Below are 26206 nucleotides of genomic sequence, written 5' to 3'. Positions count from 1 at the left end.
AACTGAGCTCTGGGCCTGGCTCGCATGCTGTCTGAACACCTCTAGCAAATGCTCTTGAGCAAGGCCTTGATGACGTAGCCCCTGGTCCCCATGCTGTGCTGAGCAGTGACCTGGTCTAAGGACTAAGGACTCCTTGGCCCTGATAGACACCATTTCCCAGGTTAGAATCTTTGCATCAGTTGAAATATAGGTCTATCCAGGGGGATCTATAGGTACGTATTTAAAGTTTTTAAATGTATTTATGGGCAAAATATTGTCACATGCATTGGAGTTACAGGCCACGTGGGAAGATCCATAGAAAAAGCAAGGCAGTGTTTTCCCGGGACACCACAGACCGCCCGGCCATGGGACACCTCCCTTCTGGTCAAGGATGCCCTTTTGCTCTAGAAAAGCCGTCCAGGAAGCTTCTGGACTTGTACTCTTAGAGAGTCGCCTGGCCGCAGCAGCATTCGGGGCACACCTGCACTGTGGCCACGGTGCCCTGGGCATGCGCATTCCTGAGGATGGGCCCAAGCTACGTCACTCCCCCTCCTTGATCCAAAGTGTCAGAGGCGTGCGAAGGAAGCTTAGCTTTTCGGAGCGGTATGTGCCTTCTTTATCTGCCTCCGTGTGGACTCTTCAGTCCCCAGCAGCACCAGAAGCCCCTCTTCTGCTTGAGGACCCCCCCTCAACAGCATGAGGCCAGCCCTCCCCCCGACCTCCGCCTGTAGGCACAGGTACTAGCTTTCACACCTCCCTGGCCGAGCCAGTCTAGTTAGCAGCTAGCGCCCGAGGGAAAGGGCCGCAGAGAAGCAGGTCTGGAGAGGGGCTGAGGGGCCACTCCGGTGTCGTGTCCACACGTGGGCAGTGCCCGGGGCTGTGTCTGTGCGCACCTCCCCTGCATGGGCCTGGTCCTCCAGGATTCCTCAGAGGGCCCGGTATCCTCGTTTGTTCTTTTTGCCTTACGCCAGCGAGTCAGGTTCAGAGGCTTGCAAGGAAGAACCCTTTCCGATCTGATGATCCAATGACAACCCCTCCGAGATGGGGTGGCCAAGTCCCCAGCTGGCGCAGCGGTTATGCCCAAGGAGGTTGTTGGGGGTGGGGGGGCCTGAACGCCAGAAGATGCGTGAATATCCCCTCACGCCTACTTGCCGGGCAGCGAGCGGGCCCGTGCGGTGGAGAACGTGCAAATGAACATCACCGACGGGCATCGAGTCCATCTAGTGAAGAGAAGGGACAACGGAGCAAACCCGGGGATAAGCCAGAAAATGACGGGCCGCTCGGTTGTAAGCAGTCTCCCTGTCAGGCTGGTTGCTGCGGGGGCATCTGATTACGCTTTTGTAGATGGTGGGTGCGAAAGCAATGATCCAGTGGAGAGAAAGCAACACTGATGGGAGAGAAGTTTTCAAAAAGGTGAGGAGACCGGGCCCCAGCAGTCTGGGCTGGGACACGACAGACGGGTGGCCGGGAGTGTAGTTTGGGTGGAAAAGAGGAGGCTGTTCCCATCAGGTAGCTTTTATAGGACTTCGGTTTATCAGCCGGTCGGCTTATCATAGCACAAAAACCCTCGTGAGGACTCCACTCGCTCCCCCCGCTCCCAAAACGCCCTCGCGCTCCTTTCCCACTGTGCAGTTTGAGGACGTACCCCACCCGGCTGCTTTCCTGTGGTCTCTCCCGGTGACGTGTGCTCAAGGAACACTGCGCTCCCAGTCAGAGCCCCTGTCCTCGGAGTGCGGACGCCGTGCGTGGGTCCTTGCGCTCCCCCCGTGGTGCCCCACGCCCTGTCCACCCCCTTGCACGGCTTATCTTGTCATGGAGGAGACAAGATGTGGACGATGAAAAGTTCTCTGCTGAGTGACTGGAAGCTTGAGATGCCCCCAATTACGTAAGTTTCCTTTATAGTGGGAAGAATCCCCCTGAGAGCTATAGGTGACCCAGCATTGTTGCTGAAGCCACCAAAGCCACACATCACACGTGCCTTTATCCTGGGGACTCCCATCTTTCCAGGACCTTCCTACGGCTTGAGTGTGCTTCACCCCATTTCCTGAAACGTGGGAACATGCTTGGTCAACTTGGCAGGTGTTATAAAAAGAAAAGGCAGCAGGCTGAGCCCCCAGACAACACGGGGACCCCAGCCCTCTGCTTTGTTGTAGCGCAGGGTCGGGCTGGACTTGGAGGGAACGATACCGTGACCTTGTCTGTGATTCCTACGGCAAAAGTACCCATACAGCACTCCCTGCCTCTCCTCGTCAACTGCCCCCTCCCTAATCCTGGGACGGCAGTGCCCAGTCGTCATGTAGCCCCCCCACCCCCCACCAATTGATCAAAGTGACAGGAAGCCCCTGCCAGATGTGCTACATTCGAGACACTGGTAGACGTCTGAACGGTAACCTGTGTCCTAAACTCACCCGTGTCCTAGGACTCGGGTTCTCCAAGTTAAAGCTAATCCTTGAATGCAGAGCCCCAGCAAAGCAAGCTGCTGATAGGAGAACACTCACTTGCTTTGAGTTTTGACCACAACCAGCCTGCAAGAAAGTAATGAAGAGACACACGAACACATGCTTCGTTTATACAACACGTTACGGTAACTGGGGGCCGCCGCTCCTCCCACATCGTGCGGTTCCGTTCCCTTGGCCCTACTTGAGCCCAGCAATCCTGCAAAGAGGCCCTCCAGTTACGGTCTTGCTGAGAAAATGCAGTTTGCTCTTCGTTCATCCATGTCACTGCGGGCCCAACCAAGAGTTAACCAAGCGAGACCCAAGAAAGCACACCCACCAAGTTCTCTCATATCAAAATAGAGCAATTTATTCAAGACACTGAGTATGATCTGTTGATTTTCTCTTGAAACAAATGAGCTACGACACACAAAGTGATTCTTCTTCTCAGAGAGCGTGAAGGTGGGTGGGGGGGGGGTGGAGGACGACGAAACGAGGGGTGACGTGAACAGAACCGAATCTAGAAAATGCAGACAGAGGACCACATCTGGCTGTACGTCTGACACAGACAATAAAAACTGCAGAAGCCAGAATTCAAAACTGCAGTGAGTGGCGGAAGGAACATTTCTGCATTTGACAAGAAACAGGATAAAAGAAGGAAAAAAGATGGAACAGAAGGTTAAAAAACAGAGTAAAATAACAAGGAATAAAGCAGACCCTGACATTTGACAAAGTGCACTTCACTGGGCTCCGCGATCTAGTTTCAGAAAGACAAGACGGAGGTCAAGTTCCGGGTGTCGTGTGGGGTCAGAGGGTTTAGACCCTGTGGTGCAGGACATGCTCTTGGTCACTTCAAACCCCAGGACATGCTCTTGGTCACTTCAAGCCCAAGCGAAGATTCCAGGAAGGATGACTGTGTTACTCTGCTTTCAGAATCAAGGTTCAATTTGGTCACTAAGACTTCAGCGTTTACCCACCATTGTTTAAGAGCCGTAAACAATGGCAAACAGGAACTTCCCACGAGGGCCGCCCCTCGATGGTGAAGGGGAACCTCCCGGCTTGCTGGAAGTCGCCGACGTGAGGGGCTCAGCGGACAGCCGTCGTGCCGAGGGTGGGGGTGGGCCGGAGGCCTGCCCTGCGTGCTCAGGGTCCGTCCCTCTTCAGGCCCGGGAGCTCCTCTCCTGCGGCTGCTGGGGGTGGGGTGGGGGGGGGGGGGGGGGGGGGGGAGGCAGGGTTGGGGACCATCTGCCTCTGTCACCCCGGCTCCATTCTGTGCCTTGCAGCCCGTGGCTCCCAGCGGATCATTCCCACGTGATTCAGACTTATGAATCACGAGGCTAAAGCCCACATCTCCACAGGACCCCGGCCACTGACGTCCACGGGAAGCTTATCTAGTGAACCCGACAGGACATCCCACCATGACCGCCCGACGTCGACTGGCTTGTGAGACACGAGCCACGTGCTGACCGTGGCCCAACCCTCAACAGCTTCTCTGCAGAGGTGACATTTTTACTTGGGGTAGGGGTCAAGACGGTGTTGGCCTGGATCCCCAGCAAACAGCGTCCCAAACCTAATGATTTCTTAGGGCAGGCGGTCGTCGTCTGCGACCTTCAAAAACGGGAATGTGACGCCACAGAACTCAGACCTTCCGGGCTAAACACTTAGGGAACGGAGCCTGAATCAAATACCCAGCTTGTACACAGAGCCCTTTTTGGTCTTCTACAGACGGGGCTTGCATAACTCGGGTATCCAAGCGGAGGGCAATGAACGATCTAGAAGGAAGAACGCACCCTGGCTGTTGCCGCCGGTCCCCGCACATTCCACGTTCTGCGGGAGGCCGCTGTCCTGCCGGCTGGATTTTGGCTTCACGGACGGACGCCACCCTCCAAACGACACCCTGTCTCACTGCTGGGACGCGCACCCAGCCGAAGCCTGCCCCCGACCGGCACCCCTGCCCCCGGGCCTGACCAGCTTCCTCGCCCCTTCGTATGCCCGCTGGGAAACAGAGGAGAGAAGAGGCCCCATCTTTCGCTCCTTCCCCGATGCTAATGTAAAAAACAGGTCAGTGTCGGGTTAGGACGAGAGTACAAAGGGCACCTGATCCAATGAAAGGAAACTCCTCTAGGAACACAAAGCCATGTTTAATTTTTTAAAAACAGTAAAAAGATTCATTATTAAAAAAAAAAATTCTTTCTCCTGGTCTCTTGTGAGAGAAAGAAATGATGAAGACGGCAGAAATTATTAGTGATGTCCTACCTACGTAATTCACCTTCAGGACTGAGAGTCTCCCTTTCCCGTTCGTTTCTGTCACTATCACACCGGGTGAGATCCCGGAGGCTTTTAGGTGAGCTGTGCCAGGACCGGTCAACCGCTCTCGGTGAAGCGGCCGTGGGTACTCAGAGCGCCGTGAACAAGAGGTCGCTAACAGGTGACAGGGAGCCCAGCTGTCAGTGTGGATGGCTTCTTCAATTCCATTTGGTTTGGGAAATGCTTCCTGGGGTCAGAGGGCACTGTTCTCGACTCCTCTCGTGCCGGCTACGAGGGTGAACACCCCAAAACGATGCGACACTCTTCTTTGAAGCAAAAAGCGCCGGGATTTGCGTCTCTCGCTGCAGAAGCATCCCCCCCCCCGCCGACCCCCAGGACCCACCCAGACTTTTCCACCCAGATTCCTAACCGCCTTTCACGATGCTGCAGGGAACGGAAAGGCCACCTCAGACCCTGCCTGTGTCCTCCTAAGATTTGCTTAAAATATGAATCACACAAAGCTCTCTGTGTCTGATGGCCATTTTAGGATTTTAAAATTGTTTTAACATAAAAATATTTTTTTTTTCCAAAAATACTCCGGGCTCTTTCTCTTATAAGTATTTTTTTTTTTTTCTCCCGTAAAAAGTCCCCGTGCCCTGCCTTCTTACATAAAGCACTTATTATGCGCCGAAAGTGCCCTTGAGACCGAAGATCCGAAGCAACTATGAGAAAGGGACAGCGAGTGAGCGAGGGGCGGTGAGGGAGAGGGAGGAAGGGCGGAGGGGAGGACGAAGGGACGGGAAAGCCGACCGTCAGAGATTCTGGCATGGTGTCCACGAGGCTGCGTCTACGGAAGGCGTACTCAAACCAACACCACACCGCACGAAGGAGAGGTGGAGGGGGCACACAGTGGGAAGGAAGCAACAAACCAAAACCAGTTTCCATCTCAGACCGAAGGCCCCCGGACGACAGGATTCCAGCCAATAGAAAAACCACCGGACAAAGAAGATTCTAGAAAATAGAAAGTGTTGGGATTACAAAGTTGCGCGTTTCATCGGTACAAACTGGTCTTTGAACATCCTTTGTGAGAGCAAGTGCAGTGTCCAAATTGTTAGGGGGAAAAAACGAACCCACCACGTGGAGGAGAGTCCCCTCCCCCACTCTTGGTTTTATCACAGCATTTTTCTTTTTTCTTTTCTTTTTTGGCACAGCTTTTTTTGTTTGTTTTCTTTTTTCTCCTCTTCGTCTTTTCTCCTCTCAACTATCAGAGCCTGTTCTGGATGGAAAGCAAACCGCGCCCCCGCCTAGCCGGTGGCTCCATGCTTCCCAGGCTGAATGTTCTGGGTGGAAACCATTCCTTCCCCCTTTGATATGACTGTGTATGTTTCTGTTTTAAACTTCTTGATGAAGATTACGAGAAAGTAGAGACTCCTGTGGCCAGGATGAACTGATTTCCAAGTACACTCTAATGCAAGTCAAGTTCGTACAGTTTTGGAGCGGAAAGAACGGTGTCTGAGCATTGCTGCTTCACACATTCACTGCTGGTCCGTTAGAATTCTCTTCTAGAATAGTTTGTGTTTACTTTCGGAGATCTAAAACACACACCTGGAAGGAAACAGAAGGTGCCTCTTATCTTCACAGATGACAGCAAGATGCCTTTTGAGCCCCTGGACCAACTCCGGCCCGCCACCCATGTTCTGTAAATAAAGTTTTATTGGCAGCTTTAATAAAAGGCTAGTGTGTGAGCATGTGACCCAGCAACGCCAAGCAAACAGCACTACGTGGAAGCTCCAGGTCGAGGGCGATGCCAGGAACCAGTGGGGGAGGGGCGGGCTGCGTGACGGAGAGGACGACTCCAGCCCGAGCACACAGACGATGGGAACATTTGCGGCCCTCGCGGACAGTCACCAAGCCAGCCCCACTGCTGCCCCCCCCCCGCCTTGGGGCTCACGGCAAGGCCAAGTGCGGGAACGAACCAAGAGGCTAGACAGCTCACGGGAGCAGAACGAGACCAGGAGGCCATGCCTTTATCACAAGAGGTCAGGGTCACAAACACGGGACTAAGCTAGGACCAAGTTTCTCAGCCTCGGCACCGGTGACACCTAGAGCCAGATCCTTCCCTGCTCCGGGGGCCATTCTGCGCATTGTGGGAGGACTGGCGGCCTCCCTGCCCTCCACGCACAAGATGCCAGTAGCGACCCTGTCAAAGTAGTGACAGCCGAGTGCCTCCTGACATTGTGACAGGGCAGGATCACCCCTGTGGCATCCTCACGGGGCAGAATGTCCCTAAGAAAATGCTGGCCAGAATGACAACCTGGGAGGGAGGAAGAGGTGGCCATTCACAGATGGTGCCAACCCAGGGGGTCAGCCCAGAAGTTTCCTTCACCAGAAGCATGTCTGTGCAGCGCCTGCGTGCAAAGCTGGTCAGAGACCAGGGTCCGTCACACCCCCTGCAGCTGCACTCGGGTATCCGCTGCCCAGCGTTTCGTCTTTGTGCCCCGCCCCTCCCCTCCCCTCCCTTCCCCACCCGCCCCTCCCCGGCAAACCACAGGTGCTGCTTACAGAGCCATCGGACGCGCTGGCACCCACTTTGTCCCCTCGGGCATTCCAGCACACCTCGAAGATGCCGCCAGTGCCTCGGTAGCTGTGGACAAGACTTCCACTCTGCAAAGCAAAGCAGTCATCACTGACAACGCAAAAGGACACTCGAAACACGGACGCGGTAGCCGGGGCGCCTGGGTGGCTCTGTCGGTTAAGCGTCCGACTCCTGGTTTTGGCTCAAGTCGTGATCTCGCGGTCGTGAGATGCGGCTCTGCACTAGGCAGGAAGCCTGCTTGAGAGGTTCTCTCTCTCTCACCCTTTGCCTCTCCCTAACTCACGCACCCGCCTCGATCTCACACTCTCAAAGCAATTACACACGAAACAAAACATGGGTGGTGCAACGGGCACTCCTTTGGACGTTACCCTGAAATGTCATCACGGATACATTATCTGAGGTAGTTTTGAACACCTAGAAAGGAAAACGACTTGCAGTAAGGTCTCCAGCGGCCGTAGACACAGGCCTCTCAGACTTCCTACAAGATGGGAACGGGGGAAGGAGCAAGTCAACAGCGTTACGTATGTTTTTTTAGATTTACACAGTACCCTCTCAGGATTAGAGAGAGCTTTAAAATGTCTCAAAGAGGGGCGCCAGGGTGGCTCTGTCTGTTAGGTGTCGGACTCTTGGCTTTGGCTCAGGTCATGATCTCATGGTTCATGGGTTTGAGCCCTGGGTCAGGCTCTGCATGGACAGTGCAGAGCCTGCTTGGGATTCTCTCTCTCCTTCTCTGTCTGCCCCTCCCCTGCTCATGCTCTCGGTCTCAAAAATTAACAAACAAACGTTAACAAAATAATAACATAACAAATAAAATGTCTCAAAGAGGGGGCACCTGGCTGGCCCAGTTGAGCTTGTGACTCTTGATCATGGATGGGGTTGTAAGTTCGAGCCCCACATTGGGTAGAGAGTTTACTTAAAGTCTTTAAAAACATAAATAAGGGGCGCCTGGGTGGCTCGTCGGTTAAGTATCTGACTTTGGCTCAGGTCACGGTCTCATGTTCGCAAGTTCGAGCCCCGCGTCGGGCTCTGTGCCAACAGCTCGGAGCCTGGACCCTGCTTCCGATTCTGTGTCTCCCTCTCTCTCTGCCCCTCCCCCGCTCGCTCTCTGTCTCTCAAAAATAAATAAAAATGTTAAAAAAAAAAGCAAATAAAATGTCTCTGAGTTTTGTGATTTCTAAAACGGGGGTGACAGGCTTTGACTTTTTGACAGCAGGCAGCACTTAATGAATGAGGTCATGTTGCAGACCCGCCCATCACGCTTTCTAGTGTTTCACCGACAGCCTCTGGCACATTGTTCCTGGCGTGGGGCTGGGGGGTTTCTGGGAGGCCTGTCTGGGGCCGCGCAACTCGCCTTGGTGTCAGCCTGCCTGCACGTAGGGCCCACCATCGCCTCTCCTTCTGCGAGAGAACCGGTTTATGTACGGCACTTCCCGGGGAGCCTGAGGTCTCCGGGACGCCCGCACCCCCATGCCAAGTGAACTTGGCTCATCTACCCCCTTTCCCTGCCACAAGGGGCCATGGGCTGGAGAATGCAAATCCATCTGAAGGTCAACCCAGCCAAAGGGGACCAAGAAGGTGGGTCAGATTAAAAGGACAGAAGCGGGGCACATAATCCACCCTGAGATCCAACAGGCTGTTTTCAACACCTCCTACCGTAACAGCATTTGTCTTCCGTCAGGAGAGCCGAGAGCTGACTGCCCGATACAATACTCTGTACTGGGGGTGCCTGGTGGGCTCGGTTAAGTGTCTGACTCCCGATTTTGGCTCAGGTCATGATCGCAGGGCTCGGGAGTTCGAGCCTCACCTCGGGCTCTGCGCTGACAACGCAAAGCCCGCTTCGGATTCTCAGTTTCCCTCTCTCTCCGCCTCTTTCAAAAATAAGTTAAAAAATCTTCTGTACTATACCAGCTCCTGTCATTCTACTCTCTATATTCAGAATGCTATTTACCCTCAGTTATGGCTGCAGGTACTTCCAGTGGCAACACTGAACCAAACATTCTCTTTTCTGATAAACACGACGACCCATCATTGACATATCCTTTGCTACCCGAACACCGTTTCAGTCAAAAACCATTAAATGGCATGAGCACAGCAAACACACTCCTTTGTGCTCCTTGGTTTGCTGCACGGAGAAGGTACTGGTGTTGGTGGGGAGCGTAGGAGGTCAGGGCCGACCTGGCACCCCTGCCCGGTAAGCTCGGACGGAAGGACGCCTCTCCCCGTCGAACCCGTGTGACCGACAGCGTTATCTCTGGAAAGGGCTGGGCGACACTTTGCGGAGATGACCGCAGGTCATCTGCAGGTGGAAGGTTTCATGCCAGGGGCTTAGAGAAAGTCGAAGACGGGGAGATCCCTTGATGAGGGGGCGGGGGGGGGGGGGGGAGGCCCACAGCCCCGCGGCGCTGAGCCCGAGGTCCGCCTGGGCAAGGCAGGGTTTGCTTCCAGGCTCCGTGTGAGGCCGCTCGTTCCTAAGCACAGACTTCCCAGTCGCCGCTCCTGGCCAGGGTCCCCACAAACGCTGTTTGGGCGTTACTTCTGGAAAGGATTCGGTCGCGGCAATCGGGGGATTACCTGAGTATTCCAGATATGCACGCACTTATCGAAGGAGCCACTGGCCAAATATTTCCCGTCAGGGCTAAAAGCTACGCTGTAGACAGGCTCCTGATGCTTGGTTAGCGTGTGGACGCAGACGCCTCGCTCCACATCCCACAGTCGGACCGTAGAATCGAACGAAGCGCTGCAAAGACGGGAGAGAAAACATCATCAGAGAAACACGCTGGCTTCTTCCTATTTCCCTAAGACACTCAACGGATCTCACGTGCTGTTTGTCCTTCCTGGCCCTGGGGTTTCGAGAGACAGTGACCGGGCATATGCCTTTTCTAAAATGTGACTTGGGCATATTGAAAAAAAGCCCATAGTTAGAAAACAAATCTTTTCTTCCTTTCTTCCGGGGCTGTTATTAAGGAAACCAGGTGACATCCACATTCATTGCTTTCTGCATGTTCTACGGAGATGAATGATATATGCTCTTGTATAATATTTACTCGATTTCTAAAATGCTCCCTACAGTCTGGGGTGCCTGGGTGGCTCAGTCGGTTAAGCCCCCAACTTCGGCTCAGGTCGTGATCTTGAGTTCGTGAGTTCGAGCCCTACGTCAGACTTTGTGCTGACAGCTCAGAGCCTGGGGCCTGCTTCGGATTCTGTGTCTCCCTCTCTCTGCCCCTCTCCCGCTCACGCTGTCTCTCTCTCAAAAAATAAACATTAAAAAAAAAAAAGCTAAAAAATAAATACTCCTGCAATTTAAAACATCTATTGGGGCGCCTGGGTGGCTCAGTCAGTTGAGCGTCTGACTTCGGCTCAGGTCATGATCTCACGGTCTGTGAGTTCGAGCCCCGCGTCGGGCTCTGGGCTGATGGCTCAGAGCCTGGAGCCTGCTTCCGATTCTGTGTCTCCCTCTCTCTGCCCCTCCCCTGCTCATGCTCTGTCTCGGTCTCAAAAATAAAAACATTAAAAAAAACCAAAAACCAACATCTACTGTTAGCAACAAAGATGATACCAACGGTCTGGAAACGGAGCAACCTGAGTGACTAAAACTCTTAATCCAACAGGAATTAAAATACAGTCACATCCAAATATGCAACCACACTGTCTCGAGCTCGAATTGGACTTATTTTCAAGTTTAAAAGAACAGCATGTATCACAGAGCGGTAATCGGCTGTGCTCTCACCAGGGACTCAGGCACTGCTATGTTCCCTTTATACCTGTTCGCCGAAAGGATAATTTATGCTCGTGACACAAGAGTCCCTTTTGGGCTATCAAAAACCGATTCTCAGTGTGTTCTCGTAGTAATTTAAGTGGATTTTAGGAGAATTGCTTGAAATAAGACAATTATGGTCTCCACGTTCTTCTGGTTTCAGTCTCTCAGCAGGTGTAGGAATTCCTTCCAGTACTTTCTAAGAGACGGCCTGTGGTCGAGCACTCGCGGCAACAAGAGTCCTTGCCGCTCGGCGAGGCCGCCACCCCCCATCCCACTCCGTTGCAAAGAAGGAGCGTTCTTCCTGATCGACACCTGTCACCTGTGCCCACATATCCATTCTGTGCAAGCCAAGAGCCAGCCCCCGGTTGTTCTGGTAACCAAACATCCCGCCCAAGTCTCATCCCTTCCCGGTGAAGCAAACACACCCACGTGGCTTTGGACTGTGGCTCCCAGATCCCTAGGTCTCCTGGCTCAGTCTCAGAGTCTGTTGGGTTTGTTTTCTGAATGTTCTTTTTAAAACACAATACCCAGAGTAGAACATTACGTCCTGAAAGGGGTCTAACGAGCATCATGACCAACCAGTTCCGCGGACAGCGGCCTAAAGTAACGTGGCTCTGGGGAGGCCACCTCTGCATCACTTATAACCACTCTGGCCAATTGTGGCCTGACTGGTCATTCCTCTCCGCCCGATGCTGGTGTCACAACAGAAATGGTCGGGTCGGGTCTGGTGTCACAACATAAATTGTTGGGTCGGGTCCGGCGTCCCAACTGAATTCCGTTTCCTTTCTGTGTCTTCACAAAAACCTTCACCAAAGCAAGGGCTCAAAGCCCGGCCCCACGACCAGCCCCTCCCACCAACCTCATGGTTCAAATGACCCTCACCCTCCAGTTACGAGTCACCTGAGAGTCTCGCGGTGCATTCAAAGCGGGCTAGCCACCTCGTTTCCTTTGGAAGGGCGTGAGCAAACTCGCAACACCCCTCAGCAAAACTTCCTGTTCCGTTTGGATACAAAAAACTCTTACTGGCCATGTGGCGAGCTGAGACAGCGAGCAAGGCTGCTTTCAGGAACCGTGCCTGGGCTGTGGGCCGTGTGCCCTTTACCTTGCTAGCATGATGTTGGAATTTGGGTTGCTGGTGGCTGGCCCGGTGGGACTCCACTTTATGGTGTAGATCTCTTTGCTGTGGGCCTGAAGGTCATGGACACACGTATCCTGCTTCATACTCCAGATCTAGAGAACACAGCGGGAACAATGTGAGCAGACGCCGTCTCTGCAGCCAGGAATGGTTCAACATCACCTATTCCGTGAACCTAAGTCACGTGTCTGGCTCCTGGGAAGCTCGCTGCCCGGTCGGCAGTTGGCCGGCCACGCAGTGCCCAGAACAGGGGCGGACAGAGGGCTAGGGCGCCACGGGGAAGGGAAGGACTCTCAGCAGGATCCGTGACGGACACACGGACACACGGGAGTTAAGTGGGTGACAGCGACATCTAGTTAGCGATGGGGACAAAGTACAGAGGCAGGAAGAGTGTGGGGAACAACCAGGCAGAGAGGAACAGTGAGTGGAAGCTACGCACAGAGTACGCGGGTTGTGTCTGGGAGGAGACAGCACGTCCTTGCAGACAGCCGTACCTTTAATGTCATGTCATCAGAGCAGGACGCTAGCAGCATTCCAGAAGGATCCCATTTGATGGCGTTCACCTCGTTCTGAAAGAGCAAAGGGTTTCAGAAAGAACGGCTTGCGAGCAGATACCACAACCCGCCACCAGGTGGCAGCAGCGCTCTGTCGTCTCCACCAGGAGCCTATTTGCCTCTCGCCCGGATGGCAAAGATGGAGACGCGGTGGCATTTCCTCTCATTTCCCTCTTTTCCTTACTCCGCCTTTCACATTTGCATAAAAGCACAACCATGTGCCGCACGGAACCAGCCGCCTCATCTGCATTTCTCTAAGGAAAAACACAGTCTCAACTAGGAAGGGAGCCAAGTGAATTTACTCATGATTCAGGGCAGCACATAAAACCAGGAAGACCACGGTTGTTTACAAACCGACTCTGAAAATCGTTTTCCTAAGTCCTTTCACTACGGCTGTTTTCCGTCTAGATCCGTTCCAGAAACTTCTCTTCTGGGGGAGGGGGTGGGGGTGGGGGCGGGGGCGGGAGGGGTGGAAGGAGATTTAAGCCAGGGCTTTAACGCAGGTTGAAGGCCACGTGACCTAAACGCACCAGCAGACGAACGCAGCCGTACAAGTGGTAACTGTTAGAGATACACCCACAGACAAAATCCTGGAGGAGGGCAAAGAGCTCAAAATCCAGAGCAAACAGCACGGAGACAAAATGCCGCAACACAGCACAGGTGCAAAGTTGTAGCGGGCGGCCGCAGGGTGCTGTGGGGGCAGAAAGGAGTGTGGCTGCAGACGGCCTTCTGGATGGGCCGGGAGGCGGGATGACCCCGAGGCCCGACCCCGAGGCGGAATCCTGGAGGATGCAGGTAGACGCAGCCCCGAGGGACACCTGACCCTGGGCTGGGGAGGGGGGCGCTGGGCCTGGCGAGCTGGGGAGCAAGCCTTCCCAGCAGGATGACTAGAGCCCCATTTGCCCAGGAGAGTCCCACCCACGCCTGCTGTCCCGGCCTGACAACTGATTTCAAACTAACAATTAACTTTCCAATCAATCTCACACTCCTAAGCCCTCTGGTTTGGGTGATAACTTTTATGGTCACGCTACTTGTAAAGGACACTGAGTTTTGAAGGGTGTGAGGCGGAGACGTGACAGGCCACATCTGTGTTCCGCGCACTATCAAGATAGCCTGGAAAAAAAGGGAGGAAGGAAGCTTGGGAGTCCCAGGGGCAGGCCACTGGCTGGGCGAAGGGAGGACAGAGGGGCCGGGCCGCAGACGGTGTTCGTGCGTGTGCACGTGTACGCGAGAAAGCGGGTCCGGGATGCCAGCAGAACCTGGTGCCCAGTGACAGGTGCTGCTCCGGGGACAGACTCAGCAGCACAGGGCAGCTAGGCTGGCTTGATCTACCCTACGGGCAGATGGCTCAGGGCCCAGGAGCGTGGAGCCGGACCCACGGACTACCCCCAGCGAGAGCCATCTGTAAATCCTCTAGGGTATGGCAAACCCCTTCCCCGGAGTGGAGTTTTCTCTCCCTACCTCCGCAACCCAAGTCATAATCACCAGAAGGCAACCAGGGTTGGCTCAGAGTCTCGGGAAGAAACAGGATCGACTACCTTTGAAAACGTGTGATGGTGACAGAGCTCGAAGTGGGACAGCGGGAAGTCGCAAAAACTTCTATTAAAAGCTGGGGGGGGGGGGTCTGGGATTAGAGAAGAGACAGAAGAGATGAGCAAGATAAAGAGCAGGTCAGTTGACTGACACAATGAGATGTTAACAGCACAGTCGATGCCTCTGCTTTTAGAAGCAAGGACCCGTAGGGACAGAGGCTGGCAAAGGTGAGGAACATGGAAATGACCAAGTGCTGGGGACAACGGCATCTGTGACCCTGGCAGGTCTTCCAACAGGGCTGAAGTGAACGGGGTTGCGAGGCTATAGAGATTCATCTGGAAAGGCAACGAAAAGCCTCGTGTGCCCCACTAAGGAATCTGATCACACATCAGCTGGCAGTGGAGCTTCCTGGATCGAACGTTCCTTATTTTCCATGAACTTGAGGAAAATGTGGGCCATTGCCGTTTCCAGTATTTTTTCTGTTCCATTCTCTTTTTATCTCTCTCTCTCTCTCTCCATGTCACAAATATGCTAGAGTACTTCATACTGTTCATAGGTCATTAAGCCTCTGTTGGAAAGTTTGTTCAAGGCATCCGAGTTCAGCTCAGGTCATGATCTTGTGGTCCGTGGGTTCGAGCCCCGTGTCAGACTCTGTGCTGACAGCTCAGAACCTGGAGCCTGCTTCAGATTCTGTGTCTCCCTCTCTCTCTGCCCCTCCCCCACTTGTGCTCTGTCTCTCAAAAATAAATAAATGTTAAAAAAAAAGTTTGTTCGATCTTTTATCACTTCTTTAAATTGGCTTATTTCTACAATGTCACTTGAGGCTCACTAACCTTTCTGAAAACTCCCATCTCCTGGTTGAACCCCCCCCCCCCCGCATTAAGATTTCCATTTCAGGGGCCAGTGGGTGGCTCAGTTGGTTAAGTGTCCAACTTCAGCTCAGGTCATGATCTCATGGTTCGTGGGTTCAAACCCCCTGTTGGGCTCTGTGCCGACAGCTTGGAGCCTGGAGCTTGCTTTGGATTCTGTGTCTTCCTCTCTCTCTGTTCCTCCCCCACTCTCACTCTGTCTGTCTCTCTCTCAAAAATAAATTAAAAAAAATTTTCCATTTCAGACATTATACCAGTCAGTTCTCAGATTTCCACTGGGCTATTGTTTTTAGAATATAGTTTTCCTTCCCCTGCCGATATTCCCCATCTATTCGTTCATTACAAGCATCCTGTCCTTTATGTCTTTGCACATTTTTGTAACTACTTTAAAGTCTTTCCTGCAGAATCTGACGTCTGACTCCTCTGACAGCCAGTCTTTTCTCCACTGCCTGCCCCCAAGTGGGTTAAATCCAACCACCAGAGATGCTACAAGAGCCCAAGCAGCAAAGGGCTGCAGGAGAATGGACAGAGTATCTCTCTCCGTATCTTTCGATCCCAGGCACTGAGGAGACGCTCACCCCCTCCCAGCACGTTCTCCGGAACCAGAGCCCGTACTTACCGTGTGTCCTTGGAAGGTTTTGACGGGGCGGTCGCAGCCGAGTCTGCAGACGTGAATACACATGTCTGTGCTACAGGAGGCAAAGGTAGTGTTGTTCTGCCAGTCTACGTCGAGAGCAGGGGCTGGACAGCAGGGGACAGCGGGAGGACATTGACATTTACCAGGTGTGCACAGAGCTCAGTTGATTTAAAACAATTAAAAGCAGAGTCTCAAGAAGCCTGATCTAGTAACACAGTAAAAAAAAAAAACCTTCCCAGTGTGAACACAGCCTCTTTTCCTCATAGACCTTAAAGACACCCCCACCTCCCCCCCCCCACCCCTGCCCTGCACATCTGCAGAGCGGACACTCTGGAGAGACCCCCGTGACGGTTCACGTGCCCCGTGGCACGAGAGTCCGGCTCCCCTGACACAGTGAGCGGAGGGGAGAATCTGCACCTTGCTGCTTCCAGGAACATCACTGGTGCATGGGCTGATGTGACATATTTTAGAGAGGAAAAAGAGAAAAGCAGACGGAGAAGATTTCCTACCCTACGTTCAAGATGGCTCGATTTTTAAAAATGTCCCGCAACACATCAATGCACCCCTCAACTGCAGGGTACTGATCCCTTTGGGGACACAACTGGACGCTGGCTCAGGACTTGTGATGAACACCCCTTCTGACTCCTGGGCATTTCCTAGGGGCTCTGAGAGCCCTGTGGAGGGTTTGGGGGATGGCGATGGCCTTCCCTACACCTCACAGCTCTCTCCCTGCACCAGACCTCTCCATCGCACTACTCGGCATCCCTGCTGTCTCCTGACGCCTCCTTCTTTCTAGGAGAAAGCGGGTTAGCTTCCTCCAAACCTCTGATCACAAAGTTTTCATCAACTGATCAATACCATAACCATGTCTCGTGTGTTTCTTTTAAAGGCAAGTTAGCAGTGGGTCGGGAGAAGAATGCAGAGGACTCAGGCTAGGCTGACAATCGGACTGCCCCTTCTCTTCTTCAGTGTTTAAGTGAGACAGGCAGGCCTCTGCAGGGGTCCACGTTCCACAGTGGGTAACCGCACGAGGCATCCCATCAGCCTCTGCGTGAGGCTCCGTCCCGGAGTGGCTGTTGTGGCTGTGTACTTGGTCGAGAGCGAGCACGGGCTTCTTCAAAAGCCAAGACCGTCCCTTTTGGTCACATCCCCGGCAGTGTTTCAGGACAGCCCCGCGGTCCCTGGGGCGCATTTCCCACGTGTACAACACAGAACGAAGGAACCGATCCCATGTGGTCGGAGTGACGCTCCCGTGAGCCTGAGAGGCAAGACCCCAGCTGCTCTCGCCTACAACACCGCCCCAGCTACATCCCGAATTCCCGGGCCACCCTCTGCACTGTGAGGGCCACGTGATTCATATACCTGGAAATAGGACACTCAGGTGGGCACTTCAGGGGACAGTGTTTACCACCTGCTCATAAAAATTAACATCCACCAGCCCTTGCCGTCCAAAGAGGGGACCCTCTGTACTTAGGTGGCTGGCCCCACCGTGAGTCGGCCGCTGTCCAGGACCCTCAGAAGCCCCAGTGTGATCTCACCATTCAGTGCGGGTGAGCGACAGGTACCAAGGCCCAGCCATTGTGGGTGTCTGCACGGCCTCCCTGCCCACAGAGGGGCCGGCGAGGTTCAACGACCAGCATTCGAGGCTCAGCCTGGCTTTCTCTGCTGTTTGTTTGTTTTTTTTAAGTGTAATTTTGAAATATTACTGTTCCCCCAGGCTCCCCCAGTGGTTGTGTTTTACAGCCCTACAGGATCAAGACCAGAAAGATGATGGTACGTGTGTGTCAGCCCATGCCGTTTCATCACACAGGCGGCTCTGTGCGACTGCCCCCCGCAGTCAAGATCCAGAGCCCTCCCTGGGGCATCCCAAAACTCTGCCTCCACTGATCTGTTCTCCAATCTAAAATCTCATCATCTCGGGGCACCTGGGGGGCTCGAGTCGGTTAAGCGCCCGACTTCGGCTCATGTCATGATCACACGGTCTGTGAGATCCAGCCCCGCGTCGGGCTCTGTGCCGACAGCTCGGAGCCTGGGGCCTGCTTCGGATTCTGTGTCGCCCTCTCTCTCTGCCCCTCCCTTGCTCACACGTGTGCGCTCTCTCAAAAGTAAACATTTAAAAAAATAATGAAGATTAAAAATTATAAACCTCAGGCATCGAAGGGCACCTGGATGGATCAGTTGGTTGAGCGTCTGACTCTTGATTTCGGCTCAGGTTATCATCCCGGGGTCACGGGATCAAGCCCTGTGTTGGGCTCTGTGCTGAGTGTGGAGCCTGCTTGGGATTCTCCCCCCACGCCCACTTCTCTCTCTCCCCTCTACAACCCCGTCCCTCTCCCTTGCTCATGCACTCTAAAATAAAAAAAATAACAACAATAAATAAAAACCTCGGGTACTGAGACTTAATGAGTTTTCTTGACAGACGGCTGTTTGCACATGTTATCACACTGGTTTTGGGAGGGGGGGGGGCATGTCAGACGCGCCGTGTGATTCTGCTGGGAGAGGACCCTTGGAAAGGTCTGGATTTCACTTCGTTCACCTTCTGATTTTGCTTTGTATCTCTTCACTGTAATACATCTGACCCCTGAGGACATCTACCTGCTGAGTCCGGGGAGTTCTCCCAGGGAACTTCGGAGTCTGGGCGTGGTCTCAGGGAACCCCAACACAGCGTCGCCCTGGGGACGGCAGGGCAAAGACGCCCACGCCAGTTCTGCGGTCGGTGACATGCATTCCCCTGCTACCAGCTAGATTTCATGGCCTCCTTCCTGCAATCCTTTGTGATTACTTTAAGGGACATTGAGCTGCCGTGGATTACCATTTCTGAATTCCAAAAAACAAAAAAACAAACTCACCGGAATGAAACGGAAACTGTTGTTTGGCTTCTCCTGTGTGGGCGTCCCAAATAATTGTTGTCTGTGCTCCGCAAAACAAAAAGAAAAAGTTAGCAACTCTTCTTCACCGAAAGATTTCCCTAGAAAAATTTCACACACGACCAAAGACCGAGAACACCCCTTCCTTCTAAACTGGCACGGTCTGAAAGAGACAGAATGTGAGTCACACAGGTCATTTTTAATTATCTGGGGACTACATTTAAAAAAAAATAGGTGGGGCGCCTGGGTGGCTCAGTCGGTTAAGCGGCCGACTTCGGCTCAGGTCACGATCTTGCGGTCCATGAGTTCGAGCCCTGCGTCTGGCTCTGTGCTGACAGCTCGGAGCCTGGAGCCTGTTTCGGATTCTGTGTCTCCCTCTCTCTGACCCTCCCCCATTCATGCTCTGTCTCTCTCTGTCTCAAAAATAAATAAACGTTAAAAAAAATTAAAAAAAAAAAAAAAGAAAATCTTTCTTCTAAAAAAAAAAAAAAGGAAAAGATTAAAAAAAATAGGAAAAAGAAATGGGTAAAATTAATTTTAGCAATATATTTTATTTCACTCCAACGTGGCCAAAATATTATTGTTTCAACATGCAATCAACAGAGAAACATCAATTAGATAATGTGGCATTCTGTCTTTCATCTAGATACTCTGCCTCGACTGGGGGCTATATGCTCCCTCACCCTCGACAGGGAGACGGGTTGAAAAGTGTGCAATTAAGCACCTTTCTGGCACTTTTCCAAATAAAGAGCTACAGACGCTGCCAGTCCTGACACTTCCAAGACCATCACCCCAAGAATCGGGGATCTTCGATACAGCCGAGAGTAGTCGTGACCCTGGGATCAGGCCCCAGTTCACGGGTCGAGAAACAGGGAGACAAAATGATCTCCCTCCACCCCTTGGAAAGCAAAGTAAATCCTGGATTCTTAGGAACTTACTGATCTTGGGAAGATACGCAGGGAAGGAACCAGAGGCCGCTCAATGAACACCACCGGAATTAAGTCTTAATCAACTGGAACTTTCACCTTAATTGAAACCTTTCCACCTTCCTGTCCATGGCACTTAAGAAAGATTTTGCTTTGGGGCGCCCGCGTGGCTCAGTTGATTAAGCATCTGACTTCAGCTCAGGTTATGATCTCGCAGTCTGTGAGTTCAAGCCCCGTGTCAGACTCTGTGCTGACAGCTCAGAGCCTGGAGCCTGCTTCAGATTCTGTGTCTCCTTCTTTCTGCCCCTCCCCCGCTCGCACTATCTCTCTCTCAAAAATAGACATTAAAAAAAAGATTTAAAATGAAAACGTAATAAAAAGAAATATTTTGTTTTAAGGGGCGCTTGGGTGGCTGAGTTGGTTAAGTGTCTGACTTTAGCTCAGGTTGTGACCTAGCGGTTCATGGGTTTGAGCCCCGCGTCGGGCTCTGTGCTGACAGCTCAGAGTCTGGATCCTGCCTCAGATTCTGTGTCTCCCTTTCTCTCTGTCCCTCCCCCTCTCCTGCTCTGTTTCTCTCTCTCTCTCTCTCTCTCTCTCAAAAATAAACATTTCAAAAATTTTTTTAAAAAATGAAAGCTTTTGTTTTAAGAAGAACTGCTTATATTTTCTATCAGCTGCAGAAATTTCCAGAGGAAACAGAGAAGTATCTTTGAAACTCGGTTCTCTAAGTTTGGGGCCAGCTCTCGACCAATTAACTTTTCTTTTTAAGATTTTATTTTTAAGTAGTCTCTACACCCAAGGTAGGGCTCGAACTCAAAACCTGGAGATCAAGAGTCATATCCTCCCCTGACTGAGTCAGCCAGGCACCCTTAGACCGATAAATGTTTTTTGTTTGTTGTTTGGTGGAATACAGCTCTTTTCCTAACGTAGCCAGTCACAAACAAGCGAGTGTAGGACCCGAAGACTAACTGAATTCATGATGTGAATTTTCATTGGCCATACAGCTCATCACCTCCTACAGTCACAACTTCAAGTAAGGTCAGAAATGAATATAAAGGGGAGTCCCCGAGCAGGGACGCAAGTAAGGACGCAAAAATCTTAAAAAAAATTTTTTTAATGTTTATTTTTTGATAGATACAGAGTGCGAGCCGGGGAGGGGCAGAGAGAAAGGGAGACACAGAATCCGAAGCAGGCTCCAGGCTCCGAGCTGTCAGCACAGAGCCCGAAGCAGGGCTTTAATTCACGCCCACGAACTGTGAGATCATGACCTGAGCCGAAGTCGACGCTTAACCGACTAAGCCACCCGGGCGCCCCTGAAAAAACTTTTTAGAAGCGTGTGGAGGTCGAAGGGCAGAAGTTACCGGCAATCCAGGGCCCGTACCCTGTACCGGTGGGTCCCTAGGCAAGTCAGCGCGGGTCTCTGTGACACAGGGTGATAGCACAGTGCCCGCCTCCTACCCTGGGAGCACTGAATTGGCCAACACACGTAATAGTTAACGTGCTTGTCAAAGGTGAGCGGTCATTTGTACAAGTCATTTTCACAATCCAATCAGCAGTACGGATGGCCAGCCACGTCCCAAAGTTCCGTGTGTGTATGTGTGTGTGTGCGCATCTGTAATATGTGAATTAGAACACCTCGGAGAAAACGTGATGTTGTTCCAGGAGAACGTTTAGAGAGTCAACCATAACACTCAGCTTGTTCAACATTAGCTACTGGGCTGCTGGGTCCGAATGAGGGGTCTACTGGCTTAGAGAGAGAGAGACTAACCCAGAGCATTACATCCCAGTGTGGGGGTCAGCACACATTTTCCATCAAGGGCCACATAGGAAATATTTTAGACCAACACCACGGCAGGGTTTGTAAGTCATGGCCGTTATTTTATATTAATTCTAGAACCTGAATGAACATGAAGCGGTAACTTAACAAGGTTCTCAAATCATCCTGACGTCAGTATGAACGTGTAAAGAAAGCCTTGTAGAGGGGCGTCGGGGTGGCTCAGTCGGTTAAGCGTCTGACTTCGGCTTAAGTCATGATCTCATGGTTCATGGGTTCGAGCCCCGCGTCGGGCTCTGTGCTGACAGCTCAGAGCCTGAAACCTGCTTCGGATTCTGTGTCTCCCTCTCTCTCTGCCCCTCTCCTGCTTGTGGTCTGTCTCTCAAAAATAAAGAAATGTTTAAAAAAAAAAAAAAAGTTAAAAAAAAAAAAAAAACAAGCAAGCAAGCAAGCAAGCCCACCCTCTGGAAACCAAACCAAAGTAGAGTATTCACACCCAGTTGACAGGTGTACAAACACAAAGTGCCGTGAGGACATGCTTTTCTTCCCCTCCTGTTTCCATTTCTTGATGATATTTCCCCACAGCAAGGACTTCAAATTCCCGCCAAGTCTTAGGAGTGACATGACCATCCAATCCCTGTTTTTTGGGGGTCAGGACTCCTGGCTGTTGGCGACTGAGGACACAAATCCAGAGGACGGGTTCAGACTCAGAGCCAGATGGCACCTACACTGCCTCATTCCTTGCCCACCCATGGCTTCTAGATGCACTTGGGTGCTCGTGGCCGCCCGGCCTTGACCCCCTCCCATCCACCGGCAGCCCCGTCCAGGGGCTCCGTGGCCGTCAGGGGCGCGCCCGCTCGTGCGCAGCTCTGCTCTACTGCCGTGCTCGTGCTCGGAGAGGCCCGCAGCCCTTCCACAGGAAGTAACGATGTATCACATCAGGGGAACAGAAGCCTGGCCTCTCCAGAGAAGACAGTCCGTGTTTCCAAAATGGCCCAGTGGTGAAGGGTTTCCGTCCAGTGCGTCCCACACCCCTTTGCTTGTTCAAGCGTTGCATATTTAAATGCAATTTGGGGACTTCCTGTGTCACTGAATAATGCACCTCAAAAACACGGGTGGAAGTTTGGCACAAAGGTCTATGGAACGGTAGACTATATTGAGAGCATACGTATTATAAATGAACAGTCAGATCAAACCCACAAAAACAAAACCGAACAAACCTCTTCTGCTATCTTAAGCAGCAGAAACTCTCAGCATTAAAAAACCAAAAAACAAACAAAACCCAGGATGTGATCCAGAGATTAAAAATAAATAAGCATCTGCAGATGAGAGACACCTACGTCAAGCTAATACTCACTTTGTCTACACCAGCACTCAAAATGTAATTCCCCTTTTTGTTCCATTTCAAGGCAAAGATGGGGCCTTTGTGTTGCCCTAAGGTGCTGGCCAGGTTGCCTGTTACGTAGGGAAACAACAAACAGGTTGACTTCAAAGCCATGGTCGGCTCACTGGGTGATTCCACACTGGGGCACGCCTGCTCCCACCCCACACGAGGCAGGCCGGGCTCACCATCTTCCGTCCATATTCTCGCAAAACCATCATAGGAGCCTGTGGCCAACAGCGTCCCGTCGCTCTGCGGGCCAGAAAGAAACAGACAGCACCACCAACAGCTCAGTGGGGGCAGCGTCGAAAACAGAAGACGGCCCGTCAGCTGATCCCAGGGCGAGGCCACTCTCCCAGCAGGAGCTGGCTCCCAGGGAAGGGACAGACCGACCCTGTGCGCCTCCTGGAGCCCACACTGCTCCGAACCCACAACGTGAGGCACCGTGAGGACAGGCGCAGGAACAGGGGAGATGCTGCCACCGCTCACCCCGGTGGCACAGTTACAACCACCGTATGAGACGTGACGGTAGTGAGGCTTAAGGAAGCTTTGAAAACCGTGCCTGCACATACGGAAGCGAAAGTGTACAGAAGTCACGAAGGACCGCGGGCTTCCCACGTCCAAATGCACGTGACGCCTGCTGTCGAGACAGCGAGGGGACACGTCCCCTTCCCCGGGTCGCGCCTCACATCCCGCCAGCGGAACGCCCCCCCCCCCCGGAAAACCACCGGGCTCATCTTGCTTAATGATGGGAAGACGAGCCTCTGAACCCCCAGCCAGGGGTCTGCCCGACACGGCCTTGTGAGAAGCTCTCAGGAACAGAGAGCACCCGTACCACCGGCCCCCGGGCTGGGGGTGCTCGCCAACGGGACCGCCCGCTCCCCTGTGTTTCGCAGGGGCGCCCCCCGCGGTGCTGGAGGGTCTCCGGGGGCTTAAGCGTCTGGGTGGCGGCAGGGGCTTACGTTCCAGTCCAGGGAGGTCACGTCTTTATTACTGGGGACGTCATGGCCCCCTTCTCGTATACAGTGCCTCAACACGAGCTGCGTGGAGCCCCCGTTGCTGTTTTCGTTAAGGTTCCATATCCTTGCCGTTGAGTCTCCGGATCTGCAGAATGAACACGCACATGCACTCAGCGTCCGGGTCCAGTGGAAACAAAGCCCATCAGACTTCCGGGCGGCCTGCGTCAGCTATCTCTGGCCCACGGCCTGTGTCTTCTTAATCACGCTCACGGGCCGTGTTTTCCTGCTCGCCATTTTTGCCGCTCTTAGTAATTTAACGTGTCTTTGCGCTGCTCTCCACCCCACTGAGAACACAGCGTGGAAGGAGGACTCCCTCACAGCCCGGGGAAGAGAGCGGCACAGAGAGCCCCAGGCCGTGCTCCGCACACAGAAGAGGGCAGCACTTACTCCATGAGGCACAGTTCCGGAAAGCATCTCGGACCCCACGGGCCCTGCAGCACCCACCACCTGGCATCCTTACCCTGAAGCTAGGAGATCGCTGACGGGGTTCCAGGCACAAATGAACACCTCGGACTCGTGGCCCCGAAGGACTGTGGCTTTGTTGGGTGGAATCTCAACGTCCCCGTCTATTTCCATTGGTTTCGAATGATTATCTGTCACAAGAAATAGGAAAAGACATGTGGCTGACCAGTATCAAAGAAACGCATTCTTGGGGGCACTTGAGTCTTAGAAACACCTTCTTTTCGTGTACTTAGTTCTATTACCTCTGACGATCGTAACTGAATCCTGGCTTTTGTGTAATGCAGTAACTGTATTGCATTTTCTTAGTTCAACACTCTCCAAATTTGATAGAGAAATACAAATTTATTTATTCTTCCTAATTAGGGCCAGGCTAATGTCTAACCACCACCACGACACTGGGGAACAATGACGACAGCCAGCTAGAGCCTGAAGGTTGCTCTTTTCCAGATGGGGTGACACGTGTTATCTACGAGCACCTTTTGGAGGTAACACCTTTTTTTTTATTTTAAAGTTTATTTATTTTGAGGGAGAAAGCAAGCACAAGTTGGGGGTAAGGGGGCAGAGACAAAGGAAAGAGTGAGAACTCTGAGCAGGCTCCGCACTATCAGCACGTAGCCCAATGCAGGGCTTGAACCCATGAACCGTGAGCTCGTGACCTGAGACGAAGTTGGACGCTTAACCGACGGAGCCATCCAGGCGCTCCTGAGTATCACGTCTTTGTCTGTGAAGCTCCTACCGGGAGACGCCACCATTGTTGCAGAATGCCCACCACCCCGCACCCCTGCCTGCAAACACCCTTGTATTCGTGGGGGTCCGGTGCCGTTAGCGTCCTGAAGTCACCTTTGTATCGGAGTTCTCGAGCTGAGCAGAACCGCCATGCTTTCTAAGCGGACAGGCCTCCCTGGATGAGCCACGGGATCCAGGTTCTGAATGCCCAAGGAAGCCTGGTGACCGTGGACACTGGCCGTGCTAAATGCCACCTGGAAACCATCCCGGAGGGCGGCTGTTTTCCTCCCAAGCGGCAGGAGAGGAAAGACTCTTGAAGGTCAGCATAAATACCGCCTCAGACACCACGGTCTGGTTTCAACCTGCGCTGCAGCAACATGACGAAAACTGCAGGTGGCAGCAGGCCTCACGGAATAAAGGGAACGCAGAAGGCGGAGGACAACGTGGCAGGGAGGAGGTGGCCGCGAGCTGTCAGGGATGCTCCCCGGAACGAGGAAGTCAACCCAGAGGCACCCTTGGATCGAAGGCTCCGTGTGTGTGTGGCCAGTGTGCTTTAAGAAGCGTGCGTGTCTGCACGCAGCCGTGCTCCATTACATTTTCTTAAGATTTAAAAGGAATTCTGTGGTGCCCGGGGGGTTTCGATCAGTTAAGCATCTCACTTCGGCTCAGGTTGCGATCTCAAAGCTCCTGAGTTCGAGCCCCGCGTCGGGGTCTGCGCTGACAACTCAGAGCCTGGAGCCTGCTTCGGATTCTGCGTCTCCCTCTCTCTCTGCCCCTCCCCCACTTGTGCTCTGTCTCTCCCCCAAAAATAAATAAAATGTGAAAATAAATCAATAAATAAAGAAACATAAAAAAACGAAAATAAATAAAAGAAATCCGTGCAATTTGCAAGTTGGGAAAATTTCTGTCTTGGCAGACGTACGGATTTCTTAAAGTTCACCAATGCCAAATTGCTTTCCTTGACAGAAGATTAAGAAACACACACACAAAAGCACACTTCGAACTTAGACCCTGAAGCGGTCTTTGAGTCCATGAGCCGCAGATCAGAGCAGAGTCAGGTTCTCTGGATAGGACCTCGGGCTGATCTGTGAGCTGAACCCTTCCAGCGGATCTCGGCCAAACTCACTCAGCACGGGAGGCCGAACGACAGGACCCGTGGCCTCCACAAATGAAACCCTCTTGTGTCGAACGGTAGTCACACAGTGCTTCTCGCTGCTGTACGAAAGGAGCTCTCAGAGGAGCCCAGTGCCCCAAAATCAGGGCTATGTGCGTCCAGACCGTCGCATCCAAGGACCTCCCGAAAACGGTG

At 52.7% G+C, this 26206-nt stretch overlaps 1 protein-coding gene across 4 annotated transcripts in view; it reads right to left on the bottom strand.

Moving 5' to 3' along the window:
* Positions 1 to 4295: 4295 nt before the first annotated feature.
* Positions 4296 to 26206, bottom strand: part of TBL1X (transducin beta like 1 X-linked) — a 230683-nt gene continuing 208772 nt past the window's right edge. For all 4 annotated transcript variants that reach the window (XM_049644557.1, XM_049644556.1, XM_049644555.1 and 1 more), the window contains 11 exons: positions 24170 to 24302; positions 23653 to 23794; positions 22879 to 22942; positions 22667 to 22764; positions 18592 to 18652; positions 15725 to 15846; positions 12644 to 12718; positions 12117 to 12244; positions 9829 to 9994; positions 7224 to 7325; positions 4296 to 6266 (listed from right to left, as the gene is read on the bottom strand). In XM_049644557.1, the coding sequence (XP_049500514.1) occupies positions 6240 to 6266; positions 7224 to 7325; positions 9829 to 9994; positions 12117 to 12244; positions 12644 to 12718; positions 15725 to 15846; positions 18592 to 18652; positions 22667 to 22764; positions 22879 to 22942; positions 23653 to 23794; positions 24170 to 24302 (1118 nt within the window). In that variant the 3' untranslated portion in view covers positions 4296 to 6239. The remainder of the gene's footprint in view (positions 6267 to 7223; positions 7326 to 9828; positions 9995 to 12116; positions 12245 to 12643; positions 12719 to 15724; positions 15847 to 18591; positions 18653 to 22666; positions 22765 to 22878; positions 22943 to 23652; positions 23795 to 24169; positions 24303 to 26206) is intronic.

The sequence above is a fragment of the Panthera uncia genome, chromosome X (assembly GCF_023721935.1).
Source record: "Panthera uncia isolate 11264 chromosome X, Puncia_PCG_1.0, whole genome shotgun sequence".
Lineage (NCBI taxonomy): Eukaryota > Metazoa > Chordata > Mammalia > Carnivora > Felidae > Panthera > Panthera uncia.
This window is presented reverse-complemented; position numbering and strand designations above follow the sequence as displayed.